Source organism: Mastigoproctus giganteus, chromosome 4, assembly GCF_048544385.1.
Source record: "Mastigoproctus giganteus isolate SK-2022 chromosome 4, ASM4854438v1, whole genome shotgun sequence".
NCBI lineage: Eukaryota > Metazoa > Arthropoda > Arachnida > Uropygi > Thelyphonidae > Mastigoproctus > Mastigoproctus giganteus.
The window spans coordinates 149,751,159-149,764,476 of NC_143578.1; the positions used below are offsets into that span (position 1 = coordinate 149,751,159).

General features: G+C 37.4%; 1 protein-coding gene across 1 annotated transcript in view; it reads right to left on the bottom strand.

Annotated features, from left to right (window-relative positions):
• Positions 1 to 13,318, bottom strand: part of LOC150087120 (twitchin-like) — a 3,511,780-nt gene that overhangs the window by 2,400,382 nt on the left and 1,098,080 nt on the right. Inside the window, 1 exon segment of the mRNA XM_090372971.1 lies at positions 8,293 to 8,598. Within this exon segment, the coding sequence (XP_090229097.1) occupies positions 8,293 to 8,598 (306 nt within the window).

The following is a 13,318-nucleotide window of genomic DNA, read 5'->3' on the forward strand; positions in this document are numbered from 1 at the left end:
AGAAGCGTGTGCTACACACTGCCGCTCCTACGCACTTGGCTACGGAGGTGCCTACGAATGTTCATTCATGTAGTATCTCAAATAGAAAGCTTTATTGTAACTGAAAAACGTTTCTATTACCCCGGTTTGGCATAAAACTGAGGAATTACAGAAAACATCTATTAGAGTGTTTTACAATGCTTTACAATTGTTGCAAGCTTTGGTGTCGGCAGAAAATGAAACTTAAACATGTAAATAACATGAAGGGTAAAGGGAAGGGTTTTTGTTTTCATAAAGGTGACTACAGTGGTCTCATACTGTTTAAGGTTCAGGCCTAAATGAATTCTGGATGAATTAATGAGGCTCATGGCAGAGAATAAAAATGCATGGGATGGATATAAATTGTCAGGCAACAATTTATATTTCTGACTTGATTACAGAGTAGCTTATATCTGCCTAGGGCAGATACAAGCTAGTCTGTAATCAAGTCACAAAGGAGGTTAGGCAGGTAAAAGGCAGATTAAGAGAAATCTGTGGCAAAGGATGCAAAGAAAAACAACAAAGAGTTCTTTACCCATGTAAACTCTAGAAGGCAAGGGATGAATCAGATTGGTCCACTGGATATTGATGGTTCAACTGTTGATGATTCTGCTCAAGTAGCTGATAAATGGAATGCATATTTTGCATCTACATTCACATGTGAGGAGTTATTCAATGAGGGCAGTGACAGAAGTTTATCAAACTAACAGGTTGCTAAGTGATTTTGTAATAACTGAGAGCAAAGGGGAGGAAAAATTGTTGAAGTTAAACATAAAAAAGAAACCTGGGGCAGATGGAATCTATCCAGATATAATGAAGACAACAAGGGAAGTAAGCAAACCCTTAGCCATAATTATGAGAGCATCCTTAGAGTCAGGAATGGACCCGATCGACTGGAGATGTGCAAATGTATCGCCAATTCACAAATGGGTTCAAAAGTTGACACAAATAATTATAGACCTGTTAGTTTAACTTCTTTTCTGGGGAAAATAATGGAGTCACTGGTTAAACAGGTGATACAGGATCAGCTAGACAAGACAGCAGTAATAGTTCAGACAATGCATGAGTTTATTAGGGGGAAGCCTTGTCTGACCAATTTTATTGGATACCACAATGTGGTCACAATGGAACTGGATACAAAAAAATAATTTTGATATCATATACTTGGATTTCAGGAAAGCTTTTGATACTGTTGCACATGGAAGACTGCTGTACAAATTGGAGCAGTATGGCATTAAGGGCAAGTTACTGCAATGTATAAAGGGATGGTTGAGTGGGAGACGGCAGAGAGTGGTAATAAATGGACACAGCTCTAAGTGGAGTCCTACAGGGTTCAGTGCTGGGCCCACTGTTCTTTTGTGTATTTATCAATGATATTGATGAAGGTATATCAGGCTTAATGTCCAAGTTTGCAGATTATACAAAGGTTGGCAGCGTTGTTAATAACAATAAAGACAGTATGCTACTGCAACAGGATCTAGCAAAGTTAGGCAGATGGGCTGAGAAGTGACAACTGAAGTTTATCACTGACAAATGCAAAGTACTCCATATGGGTAGCAGTAACCCAAGAGTAACGTATCAATTCTGTGGTACTACGCTGACAGTGGTAGAGAATGAAAAGGACCTGTGGGTAATTGTGCAGGCAGATATGAAGTTTTCTTAGCAGTGCAGACGGTCTGCAAGAGTAGCTCATGGTGTATTGTCGATGATATATAGGAATTTTTCTAGCAGGGATAAGAAGGTGATTATTCCCTTGTATAAGGCAATGGTCAGGCCACACCTTGAGTACTGTATACAGGTCTGGGGGCCTCATTTTAGGAAGGATGTAGAGTTGCTAGTACGAGTAACAAGTACAGAGAGGGGCAACAAGATTGGCGAGAGAAATAAAGGGGAGTGCTTACAAAGAAAGGCTTAAGTTCTGCAATTTGCAGAACTTAAGCCTATCTGGAGACTAGGCAGCTGCGAGGTGACCTGATTGACGTGTATAAGGCCTTGAAAGGCTCAATGCTGACGGGATACTTTGGCTGGCTCAGACTAAGAAACTGAGGGGGGGGGCATAGATTCAAATTGAGGAAAGAAAGTTGTAGAATAGATGTGCAAAAGTTTGCCACTAGCCAGCGGGTGGTTGATTCCTGGAACAGACTTCCATCTGTTGTTGTGGAAGTTGATACCTTAAATAAATTTAAGGCTGAACTGGACATACAGTTGCTGTGACTGGATGGGTAAAATGGGAAGGGTGATTTTTTTTTTTTTTTTTGCCTGATTCTCTATAAAGTTGTTTTCGTGCATCATATGCCTCAACTAATGCTAATGCTAAAATGCTAATGACTAGCAAAACTATGGATAGGATTTCCGGTCAATGGAAGAAAGTCACTAATATACAAGTGGAAAATAGTGGGGGAAATTACTGAACCTTGGAGAACACCAGCATCACTGGAGAAGTTAGAAGACAGAGAGCCATCTACCATCACCCTTAGTGAGCAGTCGGAGAGAAAACTGGATTACCAATTACAAAAACAGTTGGTAAACCATAAGATGGAATCTTGTTTAGAAGACCTTTATGCCAAACACGATCGATAGCCTTTGAGATGTGAAGAGCAACTGCTTGTGTTTCACCGAACTTTACCACTGAATTTGTTCAAAATGGGTAACATAAGCCAGAATATCACCAGTGGATTAACACTGACAGAATCCATACTGGAAATCACTGATCAGATGGAAGGTTTCTAGATAGTTTAAGAGTTGGCAGTTAACTGATTTCTCCATTAATTTAGAAAGAGCAGAAGTAATTGCATTGGGATGGATTTCACACCCCTTTTAGGAACTGGCTGGATATGAGTAAATTTCCAAGAAGAAGGAAAAACATCATTGGAATAAGAAAGTGAAAAAAGGTGGCAAAGAGCAGGAGTAAGCTCAGGAGTGCAGGTTTTGATAGGAAATGGAGAAATACCATCAGGACCTGGAGCTTTCTTAACATCAGGATTCGTCAAAATCTTTCTGACATCCTTTTGTTGGAAGACCACAGGAGGCATTGAATGGAACGTGCTGGGAATGGTGGGAGCTGTTTTACCAAGATCATTAATACATGAGTTGGAAGAAAAATGGGATGCTAGCATGTAGCAGATATTCAAGAAGTTCATCCTTAGATTAAATAACAATAGAACCATCTGGTGTTGACAGAGGTAGGAGCAGAAATGGGCAAAAGTTGCGGCCAATAGCTTTGGCAAGAGATCAGAATGCTCGGCTACCATTAATGCAAGAAAGTTTTCTACTCTTATCTTGTTTAAAATCTAGTTTGGACTGATTAGTAACTGCTTTACAATTGTTGTGAGCTTTAAAGAATGGGAAACAGGACAATTACGATATGCAACATTCTTCTCTTGAACAGCTTAGCACATTTATTGGAAAACCAAGATTTAGATAAAGGACGAGATTTATCTAAATCTCGTCCTTTGTGTGGAGTATGGGATAAAGGATTCCATTCATCAGAAGTTTTGAAACAGTAATCCAACCAAGGAAAAGAAAAAAACAAATCTCACAGGTCATCCCATTTTGCATTCTTGTAATTCCAAACAACACAAGGTTGGAAACAACCATGAGATAAAGGTTCCTTTGGAGAAGAGACAATCACCAAGTTGTGATCTGAAGTGCCTAAAGGACCTCTCACTTCGACCGTGTACTTAGAACGGTTGTTTGTGAGAAAAAGACCAAGCATGTTGACTGTATGTTAGGATTGCCCGGTATTCTTGAAAGTAAATGAACAATCTCTGCAAGGTCATTAGTAATTGCAAAAGCCTCAGCATTTCGACTATCTGGGACAGTGTGACTAAAAAACGGAAGCCAGCTGCAGTTGTGAACATTAAAACCACCAAGAAAAATTACCTCACTATTAGAAAAGTTGGACTGGAGGAAGTCAAAGAGCCCCAAGTGATTAGTGGAATTGGGAGAATGGTAGAGACAACAGATGAATTTTACAGAATGAGATAGAGATTTTAAGCCAGAGAAGATCGAAAAGGGGAGATTTCAAATTACCAAAATCTCAACAGGGGATGTCGGAATGGGCATATGCACAAGTACCACTTTTGAGGCAAAAGGAATCATACAGTAAATAATTAGGGCAACTGAGATGAACAGTGGTTGAATAAACCGATAACTGAGATTCTGTCAGAAAAAGCACATGGGGTTTGGCAGAACTGAGTGGAAATGGACATCATTGAGATTAGAACTGAGTGGAAATGGACATCATTGAGATTAGAACTGAGACCACATACATTTGTAAAAAGGAACTAGGAAGTGTCTGGGAGGTTTAGATCTTTTTGCAGAAAAAATTTGCTCTATTAGTTTGGCTATTCATGGTGTATTGAATAGTAAGAAAAAGTACTCCATATCGAAAAATTTTTTTCGATATGGAGTATACATGGTAAGAATATACCTAGATCCTTGACAATGCCCCCTGCATACACACTATTCAGACTCCCTCCAGTCACTATCTGGCAGAGTAGAGGTAGCAAGATTATATGCCAGCTGATCCAGAAGCCTCCTAGAGAGTTACCTATAGGTTCGGTCCAGTGTACTAACTAGCATTCGGCCTGCGAACACCGGTTTAGAGCTGTACCCTCGAAATGTAAGGAATTTTGGATCTCGTCATGGTGTTCATCATAACCTCAAGATGGAAGAGATGGGGTAGGGTTGACTGGAACTTATCTCTGGAGACCAAACATGGGTTCCACCACTTCAAGCCTCCAATAAGCAAAGTGGTGGTATTGCACCAGTTGATGAGCATCATCTACCACCTAGTATTGCCTGGTAACAGAAGGGCAGCATTCCTCCATGTTGTGTGGGTGCAACACGTCGGCCCCTGCTTACTGTTGGTGACCACCTGAGTGGTCACCCACAGTGTGCTTGTGCAAGGGGGTTATACCCAGGATTACTAACAGTCCCACCATCATGAAGGTGCAAGCAGAGGATTTGATTTGACTCCCACAGAGTTGGCAGTTAACTGACCGTCTGGACTTCGCCGAAATTGGGTTTACTTGACTTGAGTATCACCCGAATATCAGTTCCATCAGTGTTTTAGACTCCCAGGTAGCAAGCACAGCATATCTGAGAGAATGTCAGTGACAGTGTCAAGGACCTCAAGGACAATATACTTTACCCACTATTTATGAGCTACATGTGGATGAAGTGGTTTACCACCAACAGGATGAAGGGCCTGATATTATCATTGTGATGTCAGAGCCTACCTTGATAATCATTTCACAGACCAGCAGACAGACAGTCAGCAAGGAAGTGCCAAGAATCCTCTTGTTTACCTGATTTAACCCCACTCAATTTCTACTTATGGGGCTACCTGAGAAGAATGTAGTGTATGATAGAAAACCTCTTACACTTTAACAATCAAAGGATACAATTAAACAAACGTATTAAACTATCCCAGGAGTTACAGTGGAGAATATGTCATTCATTTAATTTCTGCTGTGGGCAGTGCCCAGAAGTAAACAGTAGACAATTTGAACATCAGAGCTAGTTCATCATTTGCCACTAACTATCTTTTGTATGCATCCAATCAGGGCCAGCTTGAGGCATGATTGAGTGGTTCCCCTGAACTGGGAGCCAAAATTTTGTGAGCGAAAAATGCCCAGAAAATTCACTGATTTGCTGTAAATTTCAAGTCGGAAAGGGGGCATCAAAAAATCTTGCACAGGGCGCTGATAGATCTGGGGCCTCTTCTGCAGCCACTAATAATAGTTTGAGGTTTTTAATTAATTTTTATTTACTTACTAAAATGTGTGCCCACCTTTTTGAAAAACTGTGCATTTATTTTCAATATAAGTACGCCATTAGTTTGGTTACAATATGAAATATAGAAAATAAATTTCCAACACATTTCAGAATGTTAGGCATCCACAACAACAGTAAATTACATACAAAAATTACTTTTGTAGATAGGGAGAAATCAGAATACAAAGCGATTCTAAAAACTATTTTCAAATTTCCCTGTTTGTGAATGATCAAGTGTTAATGTAATTAATATTTACAAAAAAGAACTTATATCACTGATGAACTAGTCTCTGATGAAGTGCACAGATATTTTAGAGACTCTAGAATTTTAATTACCTGTTTTGAGCCTCTAGAATCTAGTGCTTATACTCCATATCCATATAATATATTCCCTCTCCACTTCTTTTAGAATAACTGGATATATGCAGTCTATCCACAGGGTATCAGTATATGATACCAGTTTGAAAACCTTTTATCACTGGATAAAGTTTACCACTTTTGTTGAATTAATTAAACCAAGAATTTGATTTTGAATAAAAATTTGCAATTAATTGTTACTGTTTTGAATTTTATTGTGTTATTATCTTCCTTATTCAAATGCAGTTTGCATCTGAATAATGCTTTTTATAGAATGGGGGGGCACTGGGGATAAGTTTATGGAACTAAGGGGGTGGTGCATGGATGGATTTAAACTTGTTGTGGCCCTAAGCTATAACATGTATGAGGCCCTTCTCTCTTACTGTTCTGCAGTATCTTTTTTTTTTTTTTTTTTTACGTATGAGGCAGGCTGTGAGCCTGAGGTTAACATTGGTACGTGAGCGTAAATACATACATTGTGGAATCAAGCCCGTATGTTACCATAAAAAAATCTGTGGTCCATTCATAGATATCATGTTGGTGTTATTGGCTGCAATTAAACAGTTAAAACAATATTAACTCCAGTTGCCCTAGCCATACAAGAATATAAATATAAGTCACTGAAACCAAACTTTGTACAGTCTTCTCATTTATTCTGGGGAAGGTTGGTACGTTGTTTGGATTATACCATCTAAAATTTTAACTCTGGATATTATTCATTACTAATCACTAAATTTCTTTGGAGAAAGATGTATGGGAATTAATTATAATAAGAGATTAAACAACACTGAACTCCATGTAAGTTTTGAAAACAAAAAATGATTGAGTTTATTGAAACAAGCTGGAGGGAGGACTTTACAGTGTTTGGTGATTTTTCGAAATCCTTGTGGATGTCATTTTCAAGTCTAAGGAAGGAATTTTCAAGTATAAAAAATAAGTTGATTACATAAAATGCTGCACTATTTCATCTAGTCTTCATTCAGTATATTTTTCTGGACTTAGCAATGGCAATTTCATAATTATTGCACAATTGAAAAAAAATAGTGCAGCGTATATTCAAGATTTTGTAATAGCATATTGTACCAACTTCTTTTTCTTTTTTTTTTTTTTTTTAATTATTTTTTAAAATTATGTAGTGTTTTATATAACCAGTTCTTATAATCACCTTATTTTTCTTCCTCTAGACTTGAAAACAGTATCCACATGGATTTTGAAACACCTTTAGAATTGGTGTCTATATGGTTGGGTTGTTTGAAATTTTTTCTGTAGTTTTCTTTCCGGCTTGTTTCCATAAACCAATTTTTGCCTGTGAAGTTTAAGTGGAGTACAGTGTTGTTTAACCTCTTATTATTAGAATAAATTGCCAAAATATTTTATTAAAAATTTTTCAGAATGATAAAGCATTTTAACAAGGTAGCCTACATCAGGCCAAACCACAGATAACTACAGACTGGTTGGTCTGACTTCAGTGGTAGAAGAAAATCATGAAGGAAATAATCAAGAATACAGGGATGTTTATACAGAAATGGAATTCTGAAGGGATCATAACAGTTCTATAAAGTGAATTGGATTTTAACCTGATTAGCTCTTTTGACAGAATTACTCATGAGTTGGATGTAGAATACAATTTTGACATTTATTTGTATTTTAGCAAAGCATTTTAATTAACCCCAGGGGCTCACATCTGGTGAGTATGGGCTTGGCACACCCAGGGTCCTGAGCTGGATATCATCATTCTTCTCTTTCTTGGTGATTCCCTTCTACTTTTGTACTTCTCTCTCTCTCTCTCTCTCTCTCTCTTTCAGGGTAACTCGGGGATTTTTTTTTTTTTTTTTTTTTGGCTGGTGCAACATAAGCCTCAGGCTTCCTTGCACCATGTAGATAATAATAATAATCTCAGGGTCCTTACTTACTTGTAAAATTCCTTGTACCCTTTCTCTGCTGATTTAGACATGCTTAGCAAAATTATTCCAAATATACCAGGAATGATAATTTCCTTATATAAAAATTACAAAAGTATATATTTTGGGGTAAATAAGGCAGCGAAAATTATCAATAAATTATAATTAAACAAATAAAACAAATTCTATAAACAAAGAAATGAACTTTTTTTTTTTTTTTTTTTTTGAGTCTTACCATAAGGATTCTTTACTAAGATTGGCTGGTCAGTTTCGAGTGGCAAGGATTCCCCATCTTTATTTACAGCTTTAACTCTAAATTTGTACTTTTTCTTTGGTGTCAATCCTTGTACATTAAAGTTTTCCTGATCTGGACCAACTTCTCCAGCTGGAACCCATCGTCCAGTGTCCATATCCATTTTTTCAATCACATAACCTTTAAGTTCCTGACCACCTGTATCTGAAGGTTTATTCCACTTCAATTTTACATGATCAGCTCGAACTTCTTCAGGCACTAAAGGACCTCTAGGTGGAGTAGATTTATCTAAACAAGAAGAAGAAGATAAATACATAGGCCAGAAAGCACTAATTAATATATATATACTGCAAAAATATCTATAAGAGGTATACTTCTTTGTTCCTTATGGCTGTCCTAGAGTTAATGTATTAACACATTCGGTTCTGCCTATATTTGAGAGTGCATCCAATATGCCATAATTTTCAGAATGTTGAGAAACAACAGTGTTCCAAAATCCTCAACATTCTAAAAATTCGTAAATAATGATTGAAGTGTAAAAGTCTAGAAATCATAGCTAAAAGTGAATATTTAATTTTGGACTGAGCTGTAAATCAAGAGAAATCTCAAAATTTTATGAAACATTTGTTCTGTGAACATAATCTCGCAAGCAAAGAGCAAATAAAACTGTGTACCAAGTCAATAAACAAAAATCGAACACTGATAAAAATAGCTCATAGTCCAATAAGTGTGCCAATATCAAATAATCGTTAATTTTATGTGCCTTTACTTTTATAGCACTAGTTTATTTACTGTTTAAAAATGACCAGTCATGTGAATTAGGGCACACGACTTGAGTGCCTTTTTGAATGCTTATAAACATAACAACATATCACTCCTAGTGTGATGTTACGCTTATATGTGATAGAGTCAGTGAATGTATTAAACTGCTTAAATAAATAAACTATTCTGTATGTGCATTCATATTCAAAATTTAGGGGGGAAAGCACAAGGAAATACTGTATACACTTACCACTATCTTTACAGTTTTCTGTGTGTCGTAATGAAATATCGACATGAACTTTACAAAGCAAGAGCAGAAATAATTGAATTATAGAATAGTCAGCAATTCTTAATGAGCATTTTAAAGTAATATATCACTGTATGAGATGCAAATCATGCTGTTGAAAATGGAATCAGCTTATATAGTGAATATATAATTAAGCACAAATTTTCAAAGCAGAAATTATAAGTCGACTTATATGCCAAGTCATACACTGGAACATAGAATAAATCTAACGCAGTCATATTGTTGCCATACCAACCAGATTTTAGGTCCCTTTCCTTTTTTTTTTTTCCCTTACAGCCCCTCGAATGGTCACAGATTTACAGACGAAGTTTATTCAGAAATGCTACATAAGAACTATTAGCAATTTGAAAAGAAGCCTATCAACAATACTTCTAGCAGTTGCAGAAGCAATGGAAGGCAGATTGTCTGGAAACATTCAGGAACATTACTTTGAAGGAGATCCATCCAAACAGCCAGTAAGTTGCTAATATTTGGCATCATTTGCCAAATATTAGCTCAGTCAGCAAACTTTTCGGTCACACCTCATATGTGTATATCGCAGTCTCCCTCATAAAAGTTGCTGCCTGCTTCCAAGAGTCATCTTGCCAGCCATGATAACACTATCATGATCATTGCAGTTTAAACGTTCGCCATGAAGGTCACCCTTTATAGGGTCAAACAGATGAAACTGAAGATGCAAAGTCAGAACTATGCAGAATATGATTCAGAATAGTCCTCCTAAATTCTGCAATGGCATCCCCTGTCAGGTTGCTGGTACAAGGTCTGGCACTATTTTACTAAAGAAGAAGAAATTTTCCGTTCTTCTCTGTTCTCACTGTTGCAATTCTTGTCTTCGGCTCCTTCAGTGTCTCACATAAAAAACAGAACTGACTGTTTACCCATTCCAGGAAATCTACAAAGATAACCCCCCCCCCACCTCTCTCTTGTCTCAAAAAATGAAACGTGATTTTTCCAGCAGATAGCTAAGCATTGCAGTTCTTCTTTTCTGGTGAATCCTTGTGTCATCACTCTGTGGATTGCTGTTTTGACTCTGGTTTATAGTGTAGTCAAGTCTATCTTTAGTAACAATGCTGTTGAGAAAACTGCCACCCACCCATGGTCTCATATTACTCCAAAAGACTGGCACAAGCCTACATTCTCTGGCTCTTGTGATCTGGTATTAGCATTTCTGCAATTCACCTAGCACTTAATTTTCTGTACTCCGTACTGTCCAGAACTGTTTTTAATGCGTCAAAGCCCATTTGCATTCTTGTATATATTTTTAAGGTCTCAATGCATCAATCTTTATGAATCATTTCATCCATTCGTTCCTCAATTTCTTTGCTGTTGAAGTGCAAGGACAGCATGACCCTGGCAGGTTCTTTAAACTATTATTCCCATCACTGACCTATGTGCTTAACTGTGCACACATTGACTGTCATGTCCACATAAATGTTCTTCAACTATCACAAAATTTCTGATTGCATAGAACACTGCAACTGATGCAATGTTCTGTGCAGACACTCAAATAACATATATATATATACATACCATGCTTCATACATGCATGCCTGAAGGCCACTATGGTCTTGCCTCTGGGCATGCATTGAAAATTGCAGGAATCTAGTGGTAACATTGAAATTTTGAACTGACCCCATTACATTTTGTATACAACATCACACAAGTTGGAAAAAAATTTGGAGGAATTAGTTTTGAAGTAGTTCTAGTATATGTGTTATGTAAAATTTATAAAATACTACAATAATAATTATACAATAACAGACCCACACAAAAGAAAATAGTAAAGAGTTATACTCCAGTTTAAAAACTTCTTTCTACTAAGGATGAAAAAGTGTAATAGATACTTAAACTCACTGAGATACAATTGAGATACATGTATTTTCAGTATAAACAGTGGACTTTATATTAATCTATTTTTTCTAAATATTTAGATAAATACAAAAATAAACAAATATGCATAATCAAGGCAATTAAAATTATTTTGTTACTACAAATTACAACATTTGTCAAGCAAAAAAAAAATCTCGAAATAATTTGCAAAAATTATCCTGAATTTTTCTCAGGGTGGTCCTTGCTTGTCAACAGGAGAGACTGCTTCTACATAGATGGGTTACACTTAAATAGAAAGAAGATTCCACGATGCTACTGAGGCAGTGTTAGATGGGTCGGAAAACTGCTAGCTTCAGTGAATACACAGACTGTGTATCCACTACATGTAATAGATTAACAATAGCTGCAGGAATATGTGAAAGTGTTTCTTGCACTGCTTCTAATGGAAGAAGCAGCAGCCTTGAAAGCACGATGATGGTGATTTCAAGAACTTCTGGGAGTCATCATGAAACAAGTAAATACATAGGCAACTGAGTTAGGGTAACTAACTCAGTTGCCTATGTATTTAGGGTGCATAAGGGTATGCGGGTGAATGTATACTTGCATGTTCGACAATCAGGGCCGGATTTAGGTATTGCGGGGCCCCTAAGAACAAATTCTTTTGGGGGCCCCCCATCCCCAAAAAAAAAGTTTAATTTTAAAAAATCTAAAAAATACACTTATTATTATCTCTTTATTTTTTTTCCTTAGGGACCCCCACCCATTGGGGTGGGGCCCCTAAGCTACTGCTTATTTTGATTATATGTAAATCCGGCCCTGTCAACAATGGTAGGAGTATAGTAATTAAATTTCATGAATTTTAAATGCTGGTTAACCAGTCTTTTTTCTCTCAGGTTAGACAGGGTAGAAAGAGGAGGAGGAAGGGTTATGAACTTAGTGAAGAAGCACATAAAATCTAAGGCATTTAAAATTGCACTGGCCACTAATGTCACTGGATGTGACATTAGTGGCCAGTGAAATTTTAAATCAGTTTGGTGTGACATAAGCAATATAAAAGCAATAATGAGAGTAGGAGTGCATTAGAAAGAGCATTAGTATTAGTGGAGTCATACGATGCAAGAAAGCAAGCTTATGCAGTATCAGCCAAAAAAAAAGAAATAAAACCACTGCCCATTTCATCCATCCATCGCTGGCTAAAGGCAAATTTCCGCATCTATTCTGCAACTGTCTTTCCTCAATTTGAATTTATGTCCCACAAATGATTAATCTGGGCAAGAGGAAGAATCCCATCAGCACTCAGCTTGCACAAACCATTTAAGGCTTTATGCAATCAGATCACCTCACAGGTGCCTAGTCTCAAGACACTACAATTTGTAGAACTTAAGCCAATGGAACAAAGTGCAACCCTTTGTTCCATTCACTAATCTCATTGTTCTTCTCTGTACCAGTTCCAGCAGCTCTACATCAATCATAAAACGAGGCCTCCAGACCTGTATACAGTACTCAAAGTGTGGACTGATCATTGCCTTATACAAGGGGATAATCACCTCCATATTCCTTCTAGAAAAATTCCTGTATATCGTTGACAATATACTATGAGCAACTCTTGCAGACTGTCTGCACAGACTGATTGCACAGACTGTCTGTGCAATCCGTCTGTGCAGTCAGATATGAAGAAAACTTCATATCTGATTGTACAATTACCCTCAGATGTGTTTCCTTCTCTACCACCCTCAAGGTGGTAGAGAATGAGTGTAGTACCACACAGCTGATACGTTACTCTGGGGTTACTGCTACCCATATGCAGTACTTTGCATTTGTCAATGTTAAACTTCAGTTGCCACCTCTCAGCCCATCTGCACAACTTTTCTAGATCCTGTTGCAGTAGCGTACTGTCATAAGTGTCATTAACAACCCTGGCAACCTTTGTACCATCTGCAAACTTGGACATTAAGCCTGATATACCTTCATCGATATCATTAATAAATACAGAAAAAAACTATGGACCCAGCACCAAGCCCTGGGGGAACTACACTAATAACATTAGTCCATGAAGAGCAGGTCCATTGATTACCACTCTCTGTCTTCTCCCCACAACCATCCCTTTAT